Source organism: Capricornis sumatraensis, chromosome 10 (assembly GCF_032405125.1).
Source record: "Capricornis sumatraensis isolate serow.1 chromosome 10, serow.2, whole genome shotgun sequence".
In the NCBI taxonomy this organism is placed as follows: domain Eukaryota; kingdom Metazoa; phylum Chordata; class Mammalia; order Artiodactyla; family Bovidae; genus Capricornis; species Capricornis sumatraensis.
The window spans coordinates 66,989,286-67,010,245 of NC_091078.1; the positions used below are offsets into that span (position 1 = coordinate 66,989,286).

At 45.1% G+C, this 20,960-nt stretch overlaps 1 protein-coding gene across 1 annotated transcript; it reads right to left on the reverse strand.

Moving 5' to 3' along the window:
- Positions 1-466: 466 nt before the first annotated feature.
- Positions 467-6,188, reverse strand: BHLHE40 (basic helix-loop-helix family member e40). The gene is made up of 5 exons (XM_068981875.1): positions 5,847-6,188; positions 5,616-5,685; positions 5,246-5,353; positions 4,114-4,237; positions 467-2,831 (listed from the first exon to the last, which is right to left on the reverse strand). Exons 1-5 carry the CDS (start codon positions 5,924-5,926, stop codon positions 1,975-1,977), a joined length of 1,239 nt encoding a protein of 412 aa, XP_068837976.1. The 5' UTR covers positions 5,927-6,188; the 3' UTR covers positions 467-1,974.
- Positions 6,189-20,960: the final 14,772 nt, after the last annotated feature.

The window sequence follows — 20,960 nt, forward strand, 5'->3', positions numbered from 1 at the left end:
TTGGCAGAGGTGCTATCCCCAGCAGTAATTATTATTGCATAATAATCCATTAAATCTTCTTTCAAAGCGCCTGCCTACCCTCCAGCAAGCTCCCCAAACATTGAGGCCCATGATTTCAGAAGTTTATTTTCTGTCAAGTTCCAAGGACCACGACAAAAGCAGACTGGGGGAAACACAGGCTTTTTGCTGAACTTTGGAAAGAGGTGTAGGGTGATTGTGAACATCTGGCAGAGGTTAGTTTAAGAAAACAATGAAACAAATATTTACCTACTAAATCGACTAAGCTTATTCTGTCTGAGTTACAGGAAAAGCTGAAATTACACCAAGGTTAACTAGTTGCTGCCTTCAGTCAAGAGGGGAGAGCAAGAGATAGCCATATCACACCCTTAAGAGTTATTTTAAACAGGCAGGAGACCATTTTTCTCTTCCACAGGAAAAGGATTATTTTATTAAGTATTTTAAAACAACTACTTAACATTGACTCATAGATAAAAATATTTACAATTTCACACCTTCAGGAAGGCTCCAAAATATAAACACTGTACCTCTCCCTGGAGAAAAAAAAAAATTATTCTTCTCTTCAAAAACAGGAATACATTCATTTTTTCTCACTTTTGTAGATCAAGTAATTATACAAATAAACATCTGAAACATTTTCCTTTTTAATATATTTATAATATATATTTATAACAGTTTTACAAATAAAGGCAATGACTTTATACCAAAATAAAAACAGGAAAAGAGAAAACACAATCAGCGATTAAGCATAGTGCATTTCGAAAAGCTGGTGCAGGGCTAGCTGGACAAGTCAGAAAAGTACTCTGGACCAAAAATAAAACATCTTTTCAAGGAGACAGAATCCTTTTATCAGGAAGGACACTCCATGTGCTATTGGGCGAGGGGAATTAGCCTGCAGAAAAGGGTCTTGCTGTGCCAAGGGCTGGTTAGGTTTTTAAGAAGCTAAGCTTGGTTAAAAGGAGTTTTAGGTTAGAGCTGATAACCGAGTCTGGCTTTACTTGCTGAAATGCTTTTGTGCACTTCAGGGTGCTTGGCAAGCAGGTGCCTGCATCTCTCAGACCCTGGTTTGGTTCCCTGGACAGCGAGGCTTGTTTCCAGGTGAGACTAGAAGCAGGTGCCAGAGTCCCAGGGGATTCCTCCCTCCTCCCCTGGCAGCTAGACTTGTACCAGGGGGCCCTTTTCAGTTCCTTAGGAAGCACATCACTAGGAAAGCCTGAGTAGGGAACTACATTCTCTCTATTCGTCTGAGGCAGGGGTGGGGAGCAGACCTGCAGAAACCTCCCCAGACCACTACCGTGCTATGCCAGTGCCTGCTACCTCACCACTTTGGAGAAAGTTCAGTCTGGCTGCCCTCTGCCCATACAGTGAGTCACGGCGACAACAGAAGGGAGAAGGGTGGGGTCATCAGAGCTGGCTGGGAACTGCACTCTGGAAAGCCCTCTTTTGAAAGTACCTTTTTCTCAAAAGCCACAGACCCGGCTCCCAAAGTGGAGACTGACTCACAGACCAAGACTTTGCAGCTTTTGGAAATTCAGCTGCTTTGTATCAGAAGGGGGTACTCTCTGGGAGGGGAAAGGCCCAGAGGTCTGAGACAATCCCCCCTAAGTCTCCTGATGTCAGGCAATCCTTCACAAGTTCCCTACGCCCAAAGGAGCTTTAACGTCCCATACCAACACACAATGCATAGTCAGGCACGCGCGCGCGCGCGCGCACACACGCACACACACACACACACACACACACACACACACACACACACACACACACACACACACACACACACACACACACACACACACACACACACACACACACACCTGAATCTTCTCTCCCTGCCTCAGATGATCTTGGCATACACACTGAAACAATCTCGCTGCACTCACAAACACATTTTTTGTTTTTTTTTTTTGGAAGTAGGGAGGAAGGAAAGTGAAGCAGCAGGATCCCCTAAATAGTTTAGTCTTTGGTTTCTAAGTTTAAAGGGGGGATCTGCTTCAGAGCTTGGAGCAGGGCAGAAGAGTCGATGGCAGGATGGGTCGGCAGGGGAGAAGGGAGTCTCTGGGGCATAAGCAAGGGGGCCGAGATCTTGTCTGGGTTCATGAAGCTGCTGAGGGCTGCGGCAGAGGCGTTGAGGCCCGGGTATAACACTGGGACAGACGTGGGGTACCAGCACTTCTCCAGCATGGGCAAGTAGGCAGTTGCTGACGGTGGGATCAGGTAGAAGGGCAGGCAGAAGGGAGGCTGGTGCGGGTGTGGGCCCAGGAACGGGGAGCTGATCAGGTCAGTGCTAGTGAAAGGGCCTTCATCATCAGAGAGCTGCATTCTGCTCTTTTTCATGGGGGGTTCTTCGGATTCTTGCTTAATAGCACTGATCCTTTCTCCCATGGTGAATCTGCGTCCATGATCGCTTTTGAAGTACGGCTGCTCGACACGCAGCTCACTCTTCTCCGATTCTCCTCCGTAGCCGCTGTCTGTGTCCGTATCACTGCCACTCTGCTCGCCGCTGGAGTGGGCGAAAGTTCGCTGGATGACTGGCACACAGTTTTTGCCTGGGCCTTCGGAGCCTTTGGCCAGGGAGCTGGGTTTCTCCTTGAAGTCCATTGCTTTGGGGGCTGGGTCTGACGGCTTCCTGGAAGTACCGCCCTGTAGAAGCTCGGAGACCACACGGTGGAGGTGGGTGACAAGCTGTGAAGATTTCAGGTCCCGAGTATTCTCATGCTTGGCCAGGTACTGAAGCACCTCCCGGGCACATGTCTGGAAACCTGAGCAGAACATCTCTTGACCTGCTTCCACATTTCTTCCCGACAGATCACCTGGATCAACACAGATGCAAAGAGAGACATTTCAGAAGGCTCTGTGGTTCACATGGATACCTAGGTTCCAAAGACCCCGGGGCTTTCCTTTTTGTTAATAGCATTTGCTGATTGTATTTCTAACTCCAAAAGTAATATGATCAGGGGAAATCTGAATTACACTGAAAAGTATAAAGAATAAACTAAAAATCATCCATAATTCTACCTCTCAGAGATAAAATATGATTTGTAATGGCTGTGTAATATCATAGGCATAGACCACATTTAATAGAGACAGATGGTTTCCCCTCTTGTTGCATTTATAAGGAATTCTTGAGTTTTCGTTATAAGTAACACAGCCATAATCATCCTAGTGTGCTCATAACCAGAGTCAATTTACAGAACATCATCTCACCATAGTGAGATGGACAGTGACCAGTCAAAAAATGAGAATGAAGGAACCATGTCACCTAAAGTACGCTTATTTTCAATGGCTTATACAAGTTGCAGTCATGCTGCTATATTTAAAGGCTATTTCTAGGTCTTTCTCATATAGTCTATCCATGATCCCCAGGAACTTAGGTATGATCATCTTTCTGTTTTCTATGAGGCAACTGGCAGAACGACTTCCTCATTGTCCTAGTTTGGAAAGGAGAGGAGAGAAGAATGAGGGAGTGGGTAGAGGAATTTCTCCCTCGTTTGTACAGTATTATTTGGAATGGGTGAGACCAGACGGTTAGATGACTGTGATTCTCTGGAAGTCCGTAGAAATGGGTGATGAAACTTCAGTGGTTTCGTTAGATTGTGTAATTCACCGAGATACCTAGTGGCTATTCAGGGAACCACATGAAATGCAGGAAAAACTACTGCTGTCATCTTGCCAGGCTCATACCACACACCGAGGGATAAGGAAGTGGAGAAACATTAAAACACTGGGGCATACCCATGATTTATTCTCCAATGAAACAGGGCTAAGGAAAACAACTGTAAAACACCCACGATGCAAATTATAGGTGCCTTGGCATTTTCAAAGTGGGGGGGACTCCCAGAACCCCCGAAACTCTTAAGCCAAAATGCCACAGAAATATTTTACCATTTGACTAATATGTATTCATGCCAGGTGGCACACAGCAACATTCCAAATGAAAAGTCTGACCTTTTAGGAAAGATAAAACAGCATCTCCCCCAACTAACATGCATAAGCGATTTGTTGCGGGAATGTTTCTTATACCAGATGTTGAGCTTACAGGCTCTCTATTTGTGCTAGAACTCTAAGGAGATGATAGCCAAACATGGTACTCACCAGCTTGCAGACCGCTCTGCAGGGCAATGATTTTCTGCTGTTGTTGATCAATTAGGTTTGTTAATGCTTTCACATGCTTCAAGGTAAGTTCAAGAACCACTGCTTTTTCCAAGTGACCCAAAGTCTGGAATAAAAAGAGCCTCCGTCAGCAGTGAGCTCAGAGAAGTCCCACCTCTGGGATACTAATTAGCCATGAGATTCATCAGTCGCCTGGGCTACACTCCATGAGGTCGCAAGAGTCAGACACCACTAAGTGACTAAACCACCACCACTGAATGTCTCTAAAGGGGGATAAAAAAGTCTGTTCCTGGTTGGCTAAATTAAGTTTTAAGTTTATAGATGATGTTTAAAAATATGTATATATGCATATATTTTTGATTAGAGGACAGCAAACAAGTGTACCCCATCTTTGGAGGCATTTTGGAAGCAGCAGCTAGCTCAGGAGAAAGCTTTGACAGATAAATTTTTCCAGCAGCCGTTGCTGACCTTAACTCAGGGGAATCCAGAGATAACATTTCTCTGCAGTGGTGTCAACCCTAGTAGAGACTTCTACTGTGTCTGGCAGCCAAGAGGCTTTCCCTAGTTTCTTTCCTGACACCCTGTCATAACTTCTAGCTCATCTACGCTTTTTTGTTCCTTCCTAAATACTATTTTCTCCTAAATACTATTTTTTTCTTCTTTCCCCAACCAAAGGCTGCCAATCTAGTAAGCTATTGACAATCGCCAAGAAAGGACAGGACGTAAAAAAAAAAAAAAAAAAAAGACATATCAAAACAAGTCCTCTTATTTTAAAAAGGGATGTGGGGAAGGGGGTAAAAAAAAAAAAGTGGGTTGCTGGATTTGCTCAATGTGAGAAAAGGAGAACCCCGAGAATCACCTTAAACTCTAGCAAAGGAAGGCCGGCTGGTGTTGGTGCCAAGCTGGACAAGTACAAATGATTCTTATCTCATTTGCACGAGGTTGCCAGAAAATTCTGAGACTGGAGAAGGGTACCCCCAAACAGAAGCCAGCCACTAGCTAGGATCCAGCCATCTGGTCTGCAGTTCCTGGCGGAGCCTGCAGGCGGCGGGTGACCCTCGCCCGCCCTCTGGGCAGAGGAGCTGGTTTGGAGAGGGGCCAGCTTCTCACTTACTGTAAGTTTGAGATGTTCGGGGAGGAGATCCTTCAGCTGGGCGATGCACTCGTTAATCCGGTCACGTCTCTTTTTCTCGATGAGCCGGTGCGGCAGTTTGTAGGTCTCCTGCAAAGCGCACGGAGAGATGGTGGGCGCGGGAGGAAGGAGGTGAGAAGCGCTTCTCCTTTCCCACCCCGCGGCAGAAGAGTCTCGGCAGTGGAGCAGAGTCACACCCAGAACCCTATCTGCCCCTTCTTCTCCAAGCCACTCAGTAGAGGCACAGGGCCCACACCTTGCATACCCCCCTCCAACGTTAAAGTGAGAAAACTTTTATTGGAAACTCAGCGCTTGCGAGGGCCTGGGGTCCACAGGGGCGCGGTGCTCTTACCTTGCTGTCCTCGCTCCGCTTTATTCCCCGCCTCGACTTGTACACTTGGTACATATGGGCAAAATCCATCCTGCAGGGAGAGGGACGAGGAAGGGTCATGACTTGCGCATCGGTTGCAGGAGCCCTGCCTGGCAAGAACCCCCGGATGCACCCAGAACTACTTGGAGTCGAAAGCCGCGCAGAAGGCAGGACTGGAGTTGAGGCTTGAAGGGGCCAGGGGTGCCAACTTACCCTGGTAGGTCTCCGGGCTCCAGTCCTGGCGCTTTGGGCAGGCAAGTGGGGGGCGGTTGCGCGCTGGGGATCCGCTCCATTGCGCTGCGAGCCGGGGCCACTCTGCGCTCCTGTCTGCAGTGGTGGAGCGTCGGGTGAGGACTGTCGTGGAGGAGGTTTCGGGGGTCTCTCCGCAGGGCTTCCTCTGAGTCAGAGCTCTCTGAAATCCGCTGGGCTGCGAAGAGCTGCGGCTTTGAGGTGCTGCTTCAGTTGGGGGCGTGCATGGTGTACCCGCGGCCTCTGGCTCCGGCTCTGCGCACAGACTGGCGGTGTGTGCTCCCAGTGCCGTCTGCACGGTGCGAGCCAAGTGAATGAGAAGTGGGGCGGGCGGGGAGGCGGGAGGGGGGGTGCGGTTAGGGCGGAGTGGGGGGGGATGGTGGGGGAGAGCCGAGGAGTAATGGAGAGGCTGCGGGCTGGGTTAAATGGGAGCGAGTGGGTGGGTTGGAGCTACGTGTTCTACCCTGTGACTCCAGGCACGTCTGGCCGCTGCCGGGGAGGGAAGGAGCGACCTGCCCGCCCTCCCCCGGCTTCATCACATGAGTCTCACGTGTTGGACAACGCTCCCGCGGCTGCGAGGGAGCCCCCACCCCCCAGCCCCGGCCCCCAGGTGTCTGCGGCTGCCTTTCCCCGAAGAGGGGGTTGGCAGGGCAGTCTGGGTCCTGCCTAGCTGGGCGAGGGGCGCGGAAGCTGGAAGGGGCTAGGGAGCCGGGGAGGTGGTGGGGGGAGGTTGGTAACGTGGGCGAACCTGCCCCAGGGAAATGAAGTAAGTTCCCGTCTCCTGGGAGGGAACGGGGGAGGACGGATCCGCCCGCGTCTGACTCAAGCCGGGAGAGGAATATCCCCTCGCTCGCTCCAGCCCAACCCTCTTCCTCCTCCTCCCCCCGCGCGCCCGCTCGGAGGAACCAGCGCGCAGCAGAGGGAGTCGCCCGGCCCCCCTGCCTTCCCCAGAGGCTGGGGTTTCTTTCCGCGCCGGCTTCCCTGCCCCCACCCCTCGGCCCTGAGTCCAGGAATCGCCCGCCGTGGGGAGGGGCCGAGGAGGGCGGGGCGGATGTCACCCCATGGGAAGCGGGCTGGCAGCCAAGCGCAGGGGCAGGCGAGGCCGCCGCGGAGCACGCTGCGCGCACCTGACCCGCTAGGCTGTGCGCCGCGGTCCCTGGCTCCTTTGGAGCTGTGCTCCCGGGGCGCAGTCTGCGTGCCGGCGGACACTCACTTGCGCACCCCCCAGGGTGCCCCAGTGCCCCCACCCCCCGCCCCGGCCCACACTTAGGCTGATCAAGCACAGAAAGAGACCGGGCGCGGTGCCCTGCGTTTCCTCCCTCCTCTGCCCCCACTGGAGCAGAGGCGCCCGGGTCCCCTCCCCTTGGGCTGCAACGTTACACAACCGCGGCAGCGGCGCTTGCCCTGCGGCAGCGCGGGGCGTGACACTTCACCTGGCCTGGGCTTGGGCCGCATAGCTCCTGACAGAGCGCCCTTCTGCCCTGGCCGGGGACCGAGACCCCCGAGCACAGGAGCTCCCGGGGGTCGGGGTCGTCCATCTCCCCCTGCCGGGGACTTCTGCGGCGCAGTGTGCGGTCTGCAGCCAGGGCAGGCTGGAAAAGAGAGACTTGGAAAAACTGCCCATCACGCTGACGTCTTAGCGTTCATTCACTCGACAAGTGTTGGTTGAGCCCCCTACCCTGTGCCCGGCGTTCGTTGTGCTTAGATACGCTGCCAGATACACTGTAGGTGAATGGAACACAGATGCTGCTCTTGAATTCACAGGAACCTCTGAGGAGGGCTTACCCTGGGAAATGAGGGGAAGGCAGTACTGGGAAAATTGTATCGGTGCTGCTGGCGAAGAGAAGGGAGAAGATAAGATATAAAGTGTGGGCTTAAAAAAATTTTTTTGGTATTAAAAAAATTCTTTTTTAAAATTTAATGTGAACCACAATGTCTGGGCAGAGGAGGAGAGGGGAGACGTTAACCCATCGCCCGGAGCCTGGGGCAGAAGGGCCTCCTCCAAGCGGCTCCAGATCTCTGCAATCTCTCTGAGGCCGCCCGAGGCCCCCACCCACTCCCCCGGAAAAGTCCGGCCTCTGTGACCTTCTAACTCTGCCTGGAGCAGGGAAAACAGCTGAAACTCCAAGCCCGCTCTGTGAGCAGCGCTGATGCTGTCAGAGGAGGGAGCCAGTGGAAATTCATGACTAAAATAAGGCCTGGCTGGGGATTTCACTGACCTCTGTGCTGCCCTGCCCTGTAAGTTCGGGGAGTTGAGAGATGACTGTGAGCCTTTCCCACCGCGCCTCGGGTCAGTCACCCCGCTGCCGAGTGACCTGGCTGTGGGAAGGATTGAAAAAAACTACAACAACAAAACGGGGTCAGTGCTGAAACCTGGTGAAGATCAGCCTCGGGTGCAGTTGAGGGGGCGGGTAGGGGTGGGCTCAGTCTTAATTGGCAGTGTCCTTGACAACCTAGAGATCTGGGATTCACACGTTGACCAAACTGGGAGTGGATTTCCTTCAGGTCGCTTTGGAGAGCTCCCACTTCCTGTTTATGTTTCACAAGCGTCAAACTCATTAGCAAGTGTGAGAAGTGCCTCCTTTTCTAAGTGCTGACTAGCCTGACCTCGCCTGGGGGCTCAGCATCCCTCTGTCCTGGAATGTACTTTTGCTGGCTTGTGTTACCAGCCTTCTCTCTGGAGGTGATACGGCTTCCTGCCAGAAGGGGGGCAAGCAGGACCACAGGCAGGAGGGGACAGGAGTCAGTTCTGGGTTTGTGCTTTCAGTCAAGGGTGACCTGCTCCATTGTGAGAATTTAATAGGGATGAATGAAGAGTTGTCATGACTGCATCTGAGCCACAGTTGCACCAGGAAATAAGTACTGGGGAAGGATGGAACACATGTCCCCCCATGGGTCACTCTCCCCCAGCATACCCCCCCCACCCCCGCAACCAGGAGTGAACCCAAACAGTTCAGATTCCATGGCTCAGAGCTCAGTATCATTCCTAGAATGCTTTGAAGTTATCTATACTTTTTGCCCTTACCTGACCTACAATGGGAAATACCAAAATGGATTGTTTCCTACGTTTTGTTTGTTCCAAATGTACTTTCAAGCATCAAGGATTATCCCCACTTTACCAAAGTGTTACTGTACCAGGTTATATTAATTTTAATGTTTCTCTTCTCTCAAAGCTTATGATTATTTTTTATTGAAATAAACAAAATAGTTCCTTCTCCTCATGCATCTTTTCATCCTGAAGAATCTTAATATTTCAGTTTGTCATCTTTTGTAGATAGTTGGTTTAGTGCTTACTGTGTGCTAGTTTTTAGACTGAATGTAAACACGTTGTACACGTTCATTTACTTCTCACCACCACCTTATTGGGCAGTCATTAGCTCATTTTTATGTTTATTTAACACATTTAATGAGAAAAACAATGTGCTGGGCACTGAACAATGCCCAGGAATATATAATGTGCCCTCTTGAGGAAATTGAGGCTCAGGGAGGTTAAATTACCTGCCTCAGTTTGTATAGCCTGAGATTAGATCTGGAATTGAACCCCAGGTTTGTTGGACTCCAAAGCTTGAGCTCTTAATTACCATACTTGAGGCTGCCTGGTAGGGCTCCTTGGGTAGTGCGCTGCTCAACTCCAGGGGGAGCCATTCGCATTGCAGTCTGTGTGAAAGCATCCTCTAAAGTGTTGCAAGGCAGCACTGGGCAGCTGCCCTGGGTAACCTGATAGTTTGTAGCCCTCGCCTCTGTTTTGTTTCTTCTCAGTGTGCAGAGACCATATTTTTGGACAAGTAAGGAGAAGATTTTCCTTTACTAGTGAGGCTCAACATTTTGGTGGTCTGATGCTGTGTGTTGGAAATAGTTAGGCAGGCCCCTCCTAGCAGGAAACTAGAACCCACAGACCCCTGCATATATCCACATGTACATATATCATCACTTTTTGCAAGTTGCTGAAGTCTCACAATTTTTTTCTACCACAGTTCACAGTAAGAAATACATTTTACATCATGACTCAACATGTACAAATACACACACTCCCAGAAGTATATTGAAACACAGGGCAGTCAAGGCTTGGTTGGGATCACTACCAATATTTGTGGACACTATTCTCTTTCCCCTACTCTGAGCAGCTGTTGCTCGCTGAAAGGAAAATTTAAACCATTTAGGAAAAAGCCAGCCTAATGGATTTCAGACAAAAAATTTCCAAAATAATTTCTCTTTGATATATTCATTCTAACATTTTCTAGTCTTGTCTAGAATATTTTAAAGAATATTTTGGTCTTTACTTACTAAATTGAGTTTTTGATCCATCAGTACATCCTGATCAACAATTTGGAAACATGCTCTGCAGTAGAGAGAGTGCTGACATTTTGGCTTGTCCCCACCAGAAAGACATCAATGGCATCTACACACTTGCAGATCTTCCAGATCACTTATAGAAATGTTAAATAAAGCTGCTGGTCCTGGATGAGTTCAATGGTGTTTTCAAATGAATGAGTTCAAATGGTGTCTCCCTTCAGGACATCCCTGCTTTATGTTCAGTTGTAGGAGTAAAATATTCAGAGTTTTGTTGATATGCATCATGTTATGTGTTGGTGAGCTGTAGTTCCTTCATCCAGTTGAAGTTTTCTGCTGTTGTTAGTTTGCTCACAGAGTTTATCATAAAAGGATGTGGAATTTGTCAGATACTTTTTCTGCATCCAACAAAACAGTCATGTGGCTTTTGTCTTTCATTCTGTTAATATCATGAATTACAATTTTAGTGTTCAGTCAACCTTGAATTCCTGAGGTAAGCCTATCGTGATCAATGTGTTATCCTTATTTTTATTGTTAGATTTAATTAGCTAATAATATATATTAAGGATTTTCATGTCTATGATTGTGAAGGGTGAAAAACTTATCAATTAATTATATTAATTTTTGCAATTATCCAATTTTGAATTTATTGATTTACTCTGCTGTCTATCTTATATTTTATCAATTTCCTCTTATTTTTATTATTCCTTTTCTTTTGGTTATTTTATATTTAACTTGTTCTACTTTTTCTAGTTTCTTTAGATGTAAAATATTATCATTGATCTTAAACCTGTCTTCTTATTATAAATATCCAAAGCTAGAAAATTTCCTCTAAGCCCTGCTTTCCCAGCATTCCACAGTATTTAGTATTTGTATTTTCCTTATCATTCAGGTCAAAATATGTTGTATTAGTCTTTGTGACTTTTATTTGATTCACAGGTTATTTAGAAGGGTATTGTTTAATTCCCAAATATTTGTAAATTTTCCAGATAACTTTTTCCTTTTTCTTTTAAAATAATTAGAGAGCCACAGGAAGTTATGAAAATAATATAGAGAAGTTGCATGTATCCTTCACCCAATTTCCCCCAATGGTAACATCGTACGTGACTATAACACAATATTCAAACAAGGAAATTAGCATACATACAAACTACAGAGAGTTTTCAGTTTTTACCCGTTTTCCATGCATTCACTTTTGTGTGTGTGTATAGAGTTCTATGCAATTTTATCACACGCGTCGATTAGTATATAACCACCTCATGAAGATGCAAAACTGTCATATCACTACAAAGTCCCCAGCTGTTGCCTCTTTGTTATCAGACCTGTTCCCTTCTCTTCTCCCATTCCTAATGTCTGGCAACCACTAGAGTATTCTCTATTTGTAGTATCATGTTAAGAATGTTATAAAAATGGAATCCTGTGGTATGTAACTGAGGCTGAATTTTTTTCTGCTCAGTGTAAGCCTCTTGAGATCCATCCAAGAGGTTGTGTGTATCAATATTGTCTCTCTTTTTTTTTTTAATATTTTTTGTCATTTACTTTTTTGGCTTTGCCAAGTCTTAGTTGTGGCATGTGGGATCTTTTTGTTATAGCACGTGGACTCTAGTTCCCTGACCAGGAATGGAACACGGGAATTGGGAGCCCAGAGTCTTAGGTACTGGACCACCAAGAAAGTCCCACTAGTAAGTTCCCTTATTATTGATGAGTGATATTCCATGCTGTAGATGTGACACAATTTATTTAATTATTCATCCATTCAAGGACATTTGAGTTCCATTTCTTTCTGCTATTAGAAATAAACCTGCTGTGAACCTTTTTCTACATGCTTTTGGGTAGGCACAAAAAGCTTTCTTCTCTGGGATAAATGCCCAGGGGTATAATTCCTCATATAGTAATGTGCATTTGGTTTTTAAGAAAATGACAAACTACTAGCCAGAGTAGCTGTCCCATTTTACATTCCCAGTTGCAATGTTTGAGAGATCTAGTTTCTCTGTGTCCCAACTAGTATTTGGTCTAGTCACAATTGTGTTTTTTTAAACTTGTTCAGTCACCCAGTCATCTCCAACTCTTTGTGATCCCATGAACTGCGGCACGCCAAGCTTCTGGGTCCTTCACTATCTCCCAGAGTTTGCTCAAACTCAAATGTCCATTGAATTGATGATGCCATCCAACCATCTCATCCTCCATTGCCCCCTTCTCCTCCTGCCCTCAGTTTTTCCCACCATCAGGGTCTTTTCCTGTGAGCTGGCTCTTCATTTCAGCTTCAAAATCAGTCCTTCCAATGGTAAAGAATCTGCCTGCAATGCAGGAGACCAGGGTTCCATCCCTGGGTTGGTAAGATCCCCTGGAGAAGGGAATGGCAACCCACTCCAGGATCCTTGCCTGGAGAATCCCATGGACAGTAAAGCCTGGTGGGCTACAGTCCATGAGGTTGCAGAGTCAGACACAACTGAGCAACTAACGTTTTAAACCTTAGCTTGTCCAAATAGGTGTGTAATGCCAGGTATCTCTCTATATTGGTTTCTAATTTGTTAGTTTTGAGTCAGAAGGTATACTCAATTTGATTTTAATTCTTTGACATTTTTTAAGCCATCTTTCATTGCTGAGCATATAGTCTAGCTTGATGAATGTTTCCTGTGGGTTTGGAAAAAATATGTATGCTGTAGTTCTGTTGGGTGCAATATTTTATCAAGTCCTTTGGGTCAAGTTGGTTGATAGTGCTGTTCAAATAAGGGCTTCCCTGGTGGCTCAGATGGTAAAGAGTCAGCCTGCAATGCAGGAGACCCGGGTTTGATCCCTGGGGTGGGAAGATCCCCTGGAAAAGGAAATGGCAACCCACTCCAGTATTCTTGCCTGGAAAATCCCATGGACTGAGGAGCCTGGCGGGCTACAGTCCATGAAGTTGCAAAGATATCTCTATGCTGATTTTTTTTGTCCAAAATAGAAGTGTTAAAATCTCTCCAACTATAATTGTAGATTTGTCCATTTCTGTCAACTTCCGCTTTATACGTCTTGGAACTTTCTTCATAGTTGCCTGCACATTTTGGATTGATAGGTCTTCTTGATAATTTTATTCTCTCATTAAAAGTTTCCCTCTTTCTCTTCAGTAATACTCTTTTAAAAATATTTATTCATGGCCACCTTGGGTCTTAGTTGCAGCATATGAGATTTTTTAATTGTGGTGCGTGGCCTTCTCTCTAATTGTGGTGCTTGGGTTCAGTAGTTGCAGCTCTCAAGCTTAGTTGCTCTCTAGCGTGTGGGATCTTAGTTCTTAGTCAAGGATGAAACTCACATCCGCTGCTTTCCAAGGTGGATTAACTGTTGGACCACCAGGGAAGTCCCTTCAATAATATCCTTGTCCTGAAGTATGCTTTTTCTGATATTAATATAGCTTTATATGTTTTTTATATTTAGTGTTGACATAATGTATGTTCTTTCTCCCCTTACACTTTCAACCTGTGTCTTTTTTTTAAAAAAAAACGACACATCATTTAATTTTGGCTGCTTCGGGTCTTTGTTGCTGCATGCTGGGTTTCTCTCATTGCAGGGAAAGGGGCTACTCTTTTTTGCTGTGCACAGGCTTCTCACTGTGGTGGCTTCTCGTGCTGTGGAGCACCGGTTGCAGGCACGTGGGCTTCAGTAGTTGCAGCATGGGGGCTCAGTAGTTGTGGTGTTTGGGCTTTAGCTCCCCACAGCATGTGAAATCTTCCTGGACCAGGGTTCGAACCCATGTCCCCTGCATTGGCAGGCGGATTCTTCTCCACTGCACCACCAGGGAGGTTCAACCTATGTCTTAAATTCTATGTTTGTAAATAGCCTGTTGTTGGATTTTGCTTTTATATTGATTTAACAATCTGCCTTTTGATTGGAGTGATTAATATATTTATATTTGAGATAATTATTAATATGGTTGGGTTTAATCCCCCATCTTGGTACTTGTTTTCTGCTTATCTCATTTCTGCTTTGTTTCTATTCTGATTTTCCTGCCTCCTTTGGATATGTTGAATTTTTTTAATCATTCCATCTTATCTCCTGTGTTTAAGTACACTTCCTTATGGTATATTCTAGTGGCTATTGTTGAGTAGTGGTTCTTAAATTTTACCTGTGTTAGAAACAGCTGGAGGTCTTATTAAAACACAGATTTCTGGGCCATACCCACAGTTTCTTATTCAGTAGGTCTGTGATTGAGCTCAAAAGTTTGCATGTCTGATAAGTTCTCAGATGCTGAAGATAGAAATTTCAGCTCTAAAGGTTATACTCTGTATCTTTAAGTTATCACAGCCTACCTTCAAATAATACACTACAAAGTGCTTCTATACAACTTGATGGTTGTGTAAAAACCTTACAAAAATTCAATTCTTTTTATTCTTCCTCTTGACCCTCATGCTATTGTTATTTTACATTTTACCTGTAATAGGCTATAAATTTAAAAATGTTGGTGTTTGTTTGATTTTTGTCCATGCTTGTGGTATGTGGGCTCTTAGTTCTCCGACCAGGGATCGAACCTGTGCCCCCAACAATAGAGGCACAGTCTTAACCACTGAATCGCCAGGAAAGTCCCTACTGTTACTTGCTTTAAACAGTCAGTCAGTCGTGTCCAACTGTTTTTGACCTCATGGACTGTAGCCCACCAGGCTCTTTAGGCAAGAATATTGGAGTGGGTAGCTGTTCCCTTCTCTAGAGGATCTTCCTGACCCAGGGATCAAACTTGGGTCTCCCTCACTGCAGGCAGGTTCTTTTACCATCAGAGCCACCAGGGAAGCCCCAAACAGTCAGTAGTGGTCTAAAATATTCTTCATACACAGATAGATAGACAAAGATGAAAACATAGTACTTTGAAAAGGTCTTCGACATTTACCCATATACTTATCCTTTTTGATACTCTTCACTTCGTCCTGCAGATATGAGTTTCCTTCTGGTTTCCTTTCTGTTCATTCTGAAAAGCAAATGTTAGCTTTTCTTGTAGTGTTGGTCTGCTGGAGATGAATTCTCCCAAATTTTCTGTCTGATAATGACTTTATTTCATTTTTGAAGTGTATTTGAAATATATTTTCACTGGATATGGAATTTGACAGTGTTATTCTTTTAGCATTTTAAAGAGGCTCTATTTTCTTCTGGCCGCCATTGATTCTACTCAAGAGTCACCTGTTATTTATATCTTTAGCCTAAAATTTATGTCTTCTGTTCCCCTCTGGCTGCTTTTCAGGTTTCACTTGCTGTTGCTTTTCAACAGTCTGGCTAGATTTATTTAGGTGTGGTTTTCTCTATATTTGTTCTACTTGGGGTGTGCTGAGTTTCTTGGTTCTGTGACTTGAGATTTTTCACCAGTTTGGGTGAGTGTTAGCCAATAAAGTTTCAGTGATTTCTTCTGCCACGTTGTCCTTCTTCTCTTATTTCTTTTCACTATTTACATGTATGTTGAATTGTTGGAAAGTAGCCCAAACGTTATCAGATGCTCAGTTTCCTCTGCTGTTGAGTCAGCAACTAAGCTTATATAATGAATTTATTTGTGATATTATGTCTCTTTCATTTCTAGCATTTCCATATGGTTGGTTTTTTTCTGGTTTCCATTACTCCGATGAAATTCGCCATCTCCTCATGCACGTTGCCTTCCTTTCCATGGAACTTTTGATAGTTTTATATCATAGGAATTTTGTGCTATAATACTAGTTTGATCATTTCAACCTCGGAGCTGTCTCTGGTTCTGTTTCTATTGTTTCTCTTCTATATTAACCATGAGACGCATTTTCTTATTTTCCCATAGATCTTGAATTTCTTATTGCATGTTGAATATTTATAGGAAAAAAAAAAGAGTACAGAGTAGGTATAGTGAGTGTGTGGGCATGCGTGCTGAGTCGTGTTCAACTCTGTGACCCCATGGATTGTCACCCACCAGGCTCCTCTGTCCATGTAATTCTCCAGGCAAGAATACTGGAGCAAGTTGCCATTTCTTTCTCCAGGGGATCTTCCTGACCCAGGGATTGAACCTGCATCTCTGGGATCTCTTTCATTGGCAGGCAGATCCTGCACCACCTGGGAAACCTCAAAGTAAGTAATAGTAACCTCCCAAAACAATTCTAATATGAGAGGCTGAGTCAGGATCTGGGCTTAGTTGTAGCTTTACTTTGATTCACTTCACTACCACTTTCAAGTGTTTTGAGGGTGAGATAGGACTTTCCCTTCATCAGGGCCTGGGATCTGAGCACTGACAAGATTCTGGAGACCTGCCTATTCTTCAAAACCAAGCTGGGAGATTTCAGACTTGTGGGAAGTCGCTCTTTGCTTTACTGCCCAACTGCTAGCTTTTTTATTTCTCTTTGACTTTTGCCTCCTGCTTTCTGCACCCCTAAAGTCTTCCAGAGTTTTTGTTCCCTGTAGGTCTTAGCAGCTCCCTAGTCTCTGTGAAAGCCCCAAATGCCTCAAGGATTCCTCCTCAGCCCTTCTTCCCTGCCACCAGCTTCGGTGAACTACTTCTATCCCCGTGTGATGTCTCCTGGGACAGGTTAGATAGGTAGGTGTAGATTAGCTTTGTGGCTACAGCTTCTCAGTCCATGGGCAGCTGTGACCAGTCTGGTGAAACTTCCGCTGAATTCTCCTTATCTCCACCAATCACAAACTCTTTTTCCTTCTGCCATTTCACCAGAGGCGGAAATGGCTCTGGGTCTCTTCTCTCCTGTGTAGAGCTTGTCATTTTGAGTTTAGTTCATTTAGGTTAATTGGTGGCCTCAATTTCTCTGATGGGTTTTTAAAATTGATGATTATTTTGGGCTTTCCTGGTTTGTTTTGATTGTTAGGATGAGAACGAGAGTCTCTTGTAACCCTTTACATCGGATCTGTAAGCAGAAATCCCCCAGATAACTGCCTCTTTTTCTCCCCCCAACGTGAGAGGGTTTTTTATTTTATTTGTGTAGTTATTTCCCTGCATGGAGTCTCAGCTGTGACACGCAGGATCTCCACTGTGTCCTGCGGAATCTTTTCTTGCAGCACACAGCCTCTCCCTGTGTGGCGCGCAAGCTCAGTAGTTGTGGTGCTCGTGCTTAGTTGCTCTGTGCGTGTGGGATCTTAGTTCCCCAGCCAGGGATTGAATCCACATCCCCTGCATAGCAAGGCAGATTCTTAACCACTGGACTACCTAGGAAATCCTGATAACTGCCTCTTACTCGAGGTGAAAAGGTGTGTAGAGATCAGAAGGAAGAAACCAATTGGTAGTAACCAAAGATTTGAAAGACGAAGCCAGTACCGGGAATTGACAAAACAAAGGATAGTAAAGGTTTGGACTCTAGTCTGTCAAATAGGTGCTAGTGTGCTAATCACACACACAGAGAGAAAGAGAGTCGACGAAGAGGTGCTTTGGGCACCCAACAAGTGACATTTATTTTGGAGAAAGGACTTGCACCAAAGTGTGCTGCTTTCTTCTTTTAGAGAATATCCCCCTCCTTCATATATCACTTACTGCAGTGATTTTCACATTTTACTCTACATACAGATCTCCTGGACATCTTGTTACAATTGAGATTCTCTCTTACTGGGTCAGGGGTTAGGCTTGAGATTCTGCATTTCTAATGAAGCTCCCAGATCATACTCATGATATGTGAGTAGCAAGGTCTTCCTGGTAGTTCAGGAGTAAGGATCTGCCTGCTAATGCTGGAGATGTGGATTTGATCCCTGAGTTGGGAAGGTCCTCTGGAAAAGGGAATGACAACCCACATCAGCATTCTTGCCTGGGAAATCCCATGGACAGAGAAGCCTGGTGAGCCGCAGTCCGTGGGGTTGCAAAAGAGTCGGACACGACTTCGTGACTAAACGACAAGAGAATGTACACCTTCATTTTTGGTTTGGTGATAAAAATGGAATGTAGAGTCATGCAAGGTATAGAGAAAAGTGTTATTTTAGTATTCAGGAAATGTGTGAGAGGCAGCTTGTAATTCATCAAAGTGGCTTCTTTGGTGGAGGTTTCAGTTTTCCCTGAAGTGGGCAGCTGCCCACTGCTGGAAGCTAGGGTCAGAGGCAGTTCATTGCCATTAGGAACCACACTTTTTACAGCCCTGCTCTCAGACCTGCTTAAGTCCCTGGAGCACCCACTCCACAGTGAGGGAAGGATGGGGAAAGGATGTGGGGAGAGGGTTTGGGTAGCATTAGGGAGCCCAGCCAAGTTTGACTATCTGAGTACTTCCAGCAATGACAATTGCAGACAGTGGTTATAAATTAGCATCTGAATCCCACCACCCTTTCCAAAGACCAGGTTTGTTTGTTTCCACCAGAAGAGACTTACCAATTGAAATTTTATAGCTCTGATTTTAGCTATCCATCCTACGTTATATACAGAGCACATTCATGCATCAACAGGAGAGAGACATTTTCCTCTCATTTTCTGTGTTTAGCAGTGCAGCACTGATATCAAACAAAGATTAGGGTCTAGACCATCTTGTTAGTAAGAAAACGTGGAGAAATCTAGAATATAATTGCAAACCAGCTGAAGAAAAAGATTTAATTAATAAAACTTCACCTCTCATAGACATACAGAGGGAGGTAATTTGAGGTGTGTGTGTGTGTGTGTGTGTGAGTTGCTTAGTCATGTCTGACTCTTTGTGACCCCATGAACTCCTCTGTCCATGGGATTTCCCAGGCAAGAATACTGGAGTGGGTAGACATTCCCTCCTCCAGGCGATCTTCCTGACCCAGGGATCAAACCTAGGTCTCCTACATGGCAGGCAGATGCTTTACCACCTAAGACGCCAGGTAAGCCACTAATTAAAGGAAATTTAAGGGATTGCAGTATTTATTTAACAAAAACACTTGCAGTCAGCTCTGTATCTGTGGGTTCCACATTTGCAGGTTCAACACATCCCTCAAAATTCCAGAAAGTTCCAAAAAGCAAAACTTGAATCTGCCTCTAACTGGCAACTATTTACACAGCATTTACATTGTGTTCGGTGTCGTAAGTAATCTGCAGATGATTTAAAATTGACAAGACAAAGTGCTTAGGTTATATGCAAATTGTGGCTCAGCTGGTAAAGAATCCACCTGCAATGCAGGAGACCTGGGTTCTATTCCTGGGTTGGGAAGATCCCATGGAGAAGGGAAGGGCTACCCACTCCAGTATTCTGGCCTGGGGAATTCCTTGGGGTTGCAGAGTTGGACACGACTGAAGACTTTTACTTTCACTCACACTGTTTTATATAAGGGGCTTGAAGTTCCTCAGATTTTGGTATTCATGTGGGTGGGAGGTGTCCTAGAGCAAGTCCCTTGTGGATTTTGAAGGAAGATTGTACTGAGAGTTTTCCGTGTACCAGACACATGTGAACAAAACTGTCATGACTGGATTCAAGAAGCTTACAGTTCTCATGGTTGATTTTATTCCTTTGAAGGATATAAGAAACTTGAACTAGGTCAGGTGAATATTGCATGTATTTCCTTTGGACAACTGTTCAGTGAGTAGACAGAATTATTTGAAATGATCATTTTTTTTCCCCTACAAACAAGTGCATTTGAAGTGGAAAATAATTTGTTGTCTTAAGTACTTAAACCAAGTTTCTTCAGACCTCATTCATACTGTTTGTTTTCTTGAGTAGTACCCTTTCTTTTCTACCACGACAGGGACAGGTTTGTGAGTGACCAGTGCTCTCAAAGAGTAAGGCTTTCATTAAACAGGAGTTGATAAATAAGGTTATGAGGGCCAAGAAAACTGGGTAGTATTGTTAGAGGTTAGCCAGTCCTTTGGTGCAGTGGGACTGACATGGATGTGAGAGACTTGTGCGACTTACTTAAGTTTCAGTTTGCTCATCTGTAAAGTGGGGTCATGGTAATAGCTACCTCAGAGTCATTCCGAGGATCAGACTAGATAATGTGTTTAAAATACTGATGACAGTGCCTGGCACATGGTAATGATTCTATTAATATTTGCTGATACTGTGTATTTTTCTTAGTAGAGTGCCAGTAGGTGGTTCAGTGGTAAAGAATCTGCCTGCCAGTTCAGGAGACACAGGAGATGTGGATTTGATTCCTGGGTTGGTAAGATCTCTAGAGGAGGAACTCTCATTCCATTCCTGGGTATTCCCCAAGGAATACCCCAAGGTATTCCTGCCTGGAGAATTCCATGGACAGGGGAGCCTGGTGGGCTACAGTCCATGGGGTTGCGAAGAGTTGGACATGATTGAGCACACATGCACAATTGCATAGCATATCTAAGCGTTTTGTCACATAGATGTAGTTTGGACATTAGTAGTACAGTCATTTTCTCTGAAAAATGTACTGAAGGTGACCTCAGATTCTAAGATTGGGTGTATGTTCTATATAGACTTTTGGTTGTTCTTTGGACCAGCAAGCAGGGAAGCAATTTTAGAGCCCTTAGTTTTTCGCCCAGAAAATGGTTAATGTTGACCTATGTCACCCTTCCCCGGTATGGTGATGTTGTCTAGAATAACCCGACAGATGTTTTTTGTTTTTTAGAATAAGTAGATAAAATCTTAAGTTTTAGCTTTTAAAGTATGTTAGAAGATAAGTAGATTCTGAAGAATATGAATTCATGTTTATAAGAATTGTGATGATGAGAAAAAAAGGAGACTCATTTTAAATTACCTTTCTTTAGAATCTAAGAAAAGTTATAGAAGTTTTTAGAATTAACCTGCATAAATTCATCACACAAAGAATCATGCAGTTCTGTGGAGGTGTTCAGAGTTTTGTGGTTTTTGTCTACATGGTGCTGAAACTTTTGAACAAACAATTGGCCAGTATTTTTTTTTTAATAAAATAGAAGTTTTTAGATAAGCCTGGTTAGTTTAGACATCT